At 34.4% G+C, this 6,164-nt stretch overlaps 1 protein-coding gene across 1 annotated transcript; it reads left to right on the top strand.

Moving 5' to 3' along the window:
* The first annotated feature begins 607 nt into the window (after nucleotides 1-607).
* Nucleotides 608-3,529, top strand: LOC139877064 (nuclear intron maturase 3, mitochondrial). The gene has a single exon (XM_071864472.1). The coding sequence runs from the start codon at nucleotides 608-610 to the stop codon at nucleotides 2,897-2,899; it is 2,292 nt and encodes a 763-aa protein (XP_071720573.1). The 3' UTR covers nucleotides 2,900-3,529.
* Nucleotides 3,530-6,164: the final 2,635 nt, after the last annotated feature.

Raw genomic sequence — 6,164 nt, 5'->3', positions numbered from 1 at the left:
ATAATTTTATTAAAATAAAAGAAACTAATTCCCCATAATTTATAACGGGCCCTATCTTCTCGCTCGTTGCGAGTTAAATTTTTTCGAGACTACCGTTCAACTCGAAAAAGTCTCACGAACCCAACGGGACTAACTATACGCGAAACAGACACTTTTTAAAAAACGTTTAACACAACGACAGCCCGTATATCTCTGTTCGCCGCAAGTTAAAATTTTCTGACAGCACCATTACACTCGAAATTTTTTTTTTTTAACAAAATGAAACTAACTACGTTCAAAATGGACACTTTTTAAAAACGCTTAAAACAACGACATCTAAAACGGCGCTTAAGACATGGGCCGTATTCCCCTCTGTAAATACACAACGCTACGTTAAATATGAATACACAAGCCGAAAGCCCCCGCCGCGCGCGGGCCGGATCCGGACTAGTTAATAACAAGAAGGTCACGTTTAGAAAAATATATTATGAAAGCCTTTCAAAAAAAATAATACGGAGTATATATTATGAATTGTTAACTAACACACAAGCCCAATTATATTGGGTTACAAGATATTAGCCCTAACGCTTAAAACCCCCAAAGTCCACCACACTCCTTGCTGCGTTCAATGCTTTTAGTTTTCCGGCGAACCACCGCCACCGTAACATTCCGTTCGGCTAGATTTCTCTCAACCCTACCCACCATCATCTCACCCCCGGAACAACTAATTTCCACCGCAATAGAACCCTTACAAAAACCACAATTCAAAACCCTAGTTCTCTCACAATACCACAACGGCAAATTCACCAATTTACTCAAAAATGTCATTTCTTCACCGGAGGTCATTCTCACCGCAGTTCACAATCTCATCCGCCTCCACCCCAACTCGCCAGCGCCTCCCACCGTTGACCAACTCTCAACCCATTTCTTCTCAATTGCAGATATGGCTAAGGAGCTAACTGAAAACCGGCTCAGTTTCGAGTCGTGTTTGGTCGAAATGGAGAATAAAGGTGAGAACTTTAATCTTGTTTTACCAAGTTTGAAACTTAAAGTATTAATCGAATCTATTAGAATGGTTTTAGAAGTTATATATGATGAACGTTTTGCTACTTTTAGTTATGGTGGCCGTGTCGGTATGGGTCGACATACCGCTATTCGGTATCTAAAGAACAATGTGGAAAACCCCTCTTGGTGGTTTACTGTTTCATTTGAAAAAGGTAAGAAATTTAGTTCAAAGAATTTGGATAAATTATGCTTAATTATTGAGGAAAAGGTTAAAGATGAAAACTTTATTGATATAATTAAGAAATTCATTGAATCCGAAGTGGCCCGAATTGAGTTGGGTGGTTGTTATTTAGGTAAGGGGTTTCCTCAAGAATGTGGGTTGAATTCGATATTGATTAATATTTACTTGAATGTGTTTGATCAAAAGTTACAAGAATTACGTCTAATGATTAATAAGGAAAACTTGAAAAGTAGATTAGATGATGCGAATGATGATGGTGAACGTGTTTTTTATAAGCCTTTGAAGGTATATGCCGTTAGATATTTAGATGAAATACTTGTTATAACATCCGGGTCGAAGGGACTAACTCTAAAGTTGAAGAATTTGGTTGTACAATATCTAGAAAAGAATTTAGTGTTGGAGATAGATAAAGTCAAAACCGTTATTCATAATGCGGTTTCTGAGGAAGTTAATTTTTTGGGTATGGATATTCGGGCTGTGACGCCTTCTGTTTTGCATCCTCCGATGTCTGAAAAGGCAATTAGGGCTAGAAAGAAGTACTTAAGACAAAAAGAAGTAAGAATTCAAGAACTTAAAAATAGAAGAGAGACTAATAGGAAAAAATTGGCCATGAAAATATTTAGCCATGTGTATAAAAAGTTAAAGACGAGCAACGGGTTCAAATTTGATTTCCAAATCGAGAACGAAGTTAGGGAGATTTTTGAAACGTGGGGTCGTGAAGTGGTTGATGAGTTTTTGGACTCGATAGAAGAACGTGCGGATTGGTATCGTAAGCTTTCGGGTGGTGATTTTTTGTCTTTAAAAAGAATAAGAGATCAACTTCCTTGTGAACTTGTAGAGTCTTATGATAAATTTCAAGAACAAGTTGATAAGTATTTGAAGCCAATGAGAGCTATAAAGGAGTTAGAGGATAGAAATATTAAGGCCGAAGAAGATGAAGAACGAAAGTACACAGAAAGAACAGTTAAAGATTTGACCCAACTTTGTATAAAAGTTGATGCACCCGAACAACTTGTTAGAAAAGCGGTTAGGTTAGTTGGGTTCACCAATAACATGGGTCGACCCAGACCAATTGATGCGCTCATGGCTCTAGAAGACATTGATATTATTAAATGGTATGCGGGTGTTGGAAAAAGGTGGCTTGATTACTTTTGTTGTTGTCATAATTTCAAGATTGTTAAAACTGTTGTAAGTTATCACTTGAGATTTTCTTGTATATTGACTTTAGCTGAAAAACACGAGTCAACTAAACGTGAAGCTATAAAGCATTTCACTAAAGATTTGAGAGTTTTCGATGTTAATGGAAATGAAGAGTTGCATTTTCCTACTGAAAAAGAGATTAAAATGATGGGAGATAAGAATCTTGTTGACCCGAAGCCTGTTGATGGAGCTTTGACTTTTATGTTGATAAGATTGGCTACCGATGAGAATATATATCGATGTGGTGCTCATTTTTGTCAAAGATTTGATACAATTGTGTATCGAATTCGGTTATTGCAAAAAGATTTGAACTTGCTTTCGTCTGATGATAAATCATGGGTTTCGGGTATTGATGTTATTCATGGGGTGTTTGATAGAAAGTGTGTTCCTTTTTGTGCAGATCATATAAGTGAGCTGTATTTAGGGGCACTTACACTCCAAGATGTTGACTTTTCGAGTGTACTACATATTTGATTCAATCTATTGAGGTATATAGAATTTTCTTGGTTCTTTATATAAAAATCTATACAGAACTATGTGTTTATTCCAGATTGAACAAAGAGTTAGTGATTTTTACCATCAGATATAGGAGGTGGTAATATGGGTAGGCTGTGTATGCTTCAGAACGGGTCAAAGGCGTAACTTTTTGTTGGTAGGATCGAGTTGTGTTGACTTGAAAGACCACTTGTCCCTTTTCCGATACATCATCATCTACTTTCTGTTATTGCTTCTTCTGACAATAGAAGGTTGATTGATATCTTGAATTTTGATGGAAGTTTTGAATTTACCAAAAGAAGGTTAAGTTCATATAATCAATTTTTTGAAAGACAAGTTGTTGGCATCGAATACTCTCATTTGTCACGCACGCATGCGCTTTCGGGCGGAAACCCGAACCGCATTACAGGGATTTGAACCTTAAAACCATCCCGAAGAGCAGGTGGGTCGGACCTGGGTCCTAAATACGGGTCGGTAAAACCTCTCCGGGCAATCTGGCTTTCAGGAAATAAATCATCATATATACCTGAAAATCAACAAAAGTAACCGGGACTAGAATATTCTGGTAAATTGTCTAATTATGATCCATGATGTATGCAAGTTTTATTTTCAAACTCAATGGAAATGTTAAATGAAATCTACTTTCTGTACGCTGTAAATTGCATTGATTGTTACAGTTGTGAAATATGGTTTATACTTGCACCGTTTATAATTATATGCATTCAATTTTGAAATCTTATTAAAGTTTTTTACGAAATTTCGTTTGTATCTAACTTATTATTATATTTAAAAACTTACGGAAAACACATTATTCTATGTAACATGAAAATTGTGGAATCGTACAATAGACGGTTTCAAACAATGGATGTATAATGATATCCGTTTGTTGAATTTGTGTATTGTAATTATAAAATATTGAAATTGCGTTTAGTGTATACTGTTTAGAGCAAAATCATTATTCACGGCAACTGCCGGACACACTTCTGCTAATTCAAAAACAAAAAGAAAACAAGCTACGTACCAGTCATCACATATAAGTTTGTGGGTGGGCCAGCTGTGGGCTCACAGCCCACTGGGCCTCGTATGTATAAATAATCAAATTTATCTATCTTTACGCTATAACAAGAAATGACGATTAAAGATTATAAGCTAAACAAGTATCAAATTATTACAACTGTATATCATCTCAAAGTATATCTATCAGTTTCAAATTTATTAAGAGATCATTTATTTAAGGAGGTGATAGGTACACCTGAATAAGTGTTTTAGAAACTTTGATCTTCCTTTTATTTACCATAATATCACACCCTCTATTTTTACCATAATATCACACCCTTTTTTTTTAAACCATAATATCACACCCTTTTTTTTTAAACCATAATATCACACCTTTTTTAAACCTAAGTTTTAAAGTGCCCAATGATTAAATTTGATGGTGTCTAACAAAAGGAAGGTGGTATGCCAGTTATCTCCCATTTATTTAACTTGAGCTAAAGAATGTCATACATAATGAATGGTACACTACAAGGAAAGTGGTCATTTGTGACGATCTTTTAGTGACGACTTATTATTTATTAGTCATTAATAATGCTATTTGGTTAATATTAAAAAATTGTCACTAAATTTTAGTCATTATACGATATTAGTGATAAAACAAGTGGTAATATTTTGTGACAGATCTATTGTGACGAGAAATAATCAACTTATTATGATCACTGACTCAATTTAGTGTTATTATTGACGAATAGCCCTTGTCAAAAAGATGTTTTTCCTTGTAGAGTTGTAGTGGTATAATGACCATCTTAAATTATTAGTCTTCAATATGACAATATTGAGTGAAACAACACAACAGAGAACACATTACATTCTTGATGACTTAATGTTTTCCCAAAGGCCAAAGACGACTATCATATCAATGATAAACTTATTCAACTTTATATCAGTTCTTATGATTCGACACCGTGGTAACAAGCCGACAAATGTTAAACAACTAGATATGGATCACTCACATTAAATGATCATTGTATAAACACACTCGTGTAACCAGTACCACTAGTTATGAATGATGCGAAAAGCCGAAAACATTAATGAACGTGAAGTTAATACGTACAAGTGCAAAAAAAAGCCATTAAGGCAACAACTTTCTTCGACCGTCGATCCGTCTCGGAGCCTACCGTTCCATTTAAAACATGAGTAATACCTTTAATTTCGTCTTCGCACATGCGCACTGTTTGTTTGTATCACGATATGCATGTTTCACTCTTGTGTCATGCCTTCGGTTTTAGTTACGACGTGACACTAAGATGACTGTCAAGTAGTTTAGTTCTACATGTAAGGAACTAAGGATAGAAAGTGACTTAATATTAGTAACTCATAAAATATAATATAGGGTGCAAAACTATGTCACGGAGTTGATATACATATCTTAAGCACATAAAGATATGCATGTGTTGCATTAAGTGCTAATAACAAATAAACAACTTCTTAGTTTATAGTAGTAAGATTTTTAAAAGAATATGAAGACTTTGACCGGTTATAAATGAAATGAACATACATCTAATAAATTTTTGAACTTTTTCAACGCATTTTTTGTATTTTATGTGAACGTTAAATTTGGAGAAAGCTACCAAAAATTTAAGTTTGATATGACAAGACAACCCCATGCTTGTCGGCCTCGATTTATTGCTTTTCTAAAATACCTATTTCTAAATTTGTTAATACATCAATATACACCTATATGTATATACGAGTATATATCAATATTCTAATCACTAAATTATTGCTTCGTGTTAAACTTTTTTGAACGACATCATTCACATTGAGAGAGACTTAACCACGTTCGCGATCATATGTTACTTATACACACGTTAGGTGAAACCCAAATCGCAAAAAGGCAGTACAACTGAAGGTAGGAAATCCACGACAGTACCAACATCACTGGAAGTTAGTTGAGCTTTTTAAATCATACGTAGTAGTTATTATTGAGCTTTTTATAAGTTTGAGTTTAAAATCACAGAAGTTAGAGTTATTGAGCTTTAAAAAAATCATAGTTATTGAAATTTAAAACTCATTAAATACAACCATGAATATATCAATTCAATTCTTTTACTTAATAATGTACTTTGTGTAGCTTAGCTTCTTGGCTTCATTTGTAACTCAACTACCAGTTTCTCTTTAATGATGTATCAGGTTTATTCATCTCTATTTGGTATGCACTCACATGACCATGTTTTTTGGTCCACTA

This window comes from Rutidosis leptorrhynchoides, chromosome 11 (genome assembly GCF_046630445.1).
Source record: "Rutidosis leptorrhynchoides isolate AG116_Rl617_1_P2 chromosome 11, CSIRO_AGI_Rlap_v1, whole genome shotgun sequence".
Classification (NCBI taxonomy): Eukaryota; Viridiplantae; Streptophyta; class Magnoliopsida; order Asterales; family Asteraceae; genus Rutidosis; species Rutidosis leptorrhynchoides.
The sequence above is the reverse complement of the archived record's forward strand: the minus strand, read 5'-3'. Positions and strand labels throughout refer to the sequence as shown.

Coding starts and splice junctions, on each gene's coding strand:
- LOC139877064 (XM_071864472.1), top strand. CDS start 608: ATGCTTTTAGTTTTCCGGCGAACCACCGCCACCGTAACATTCCGTTCG.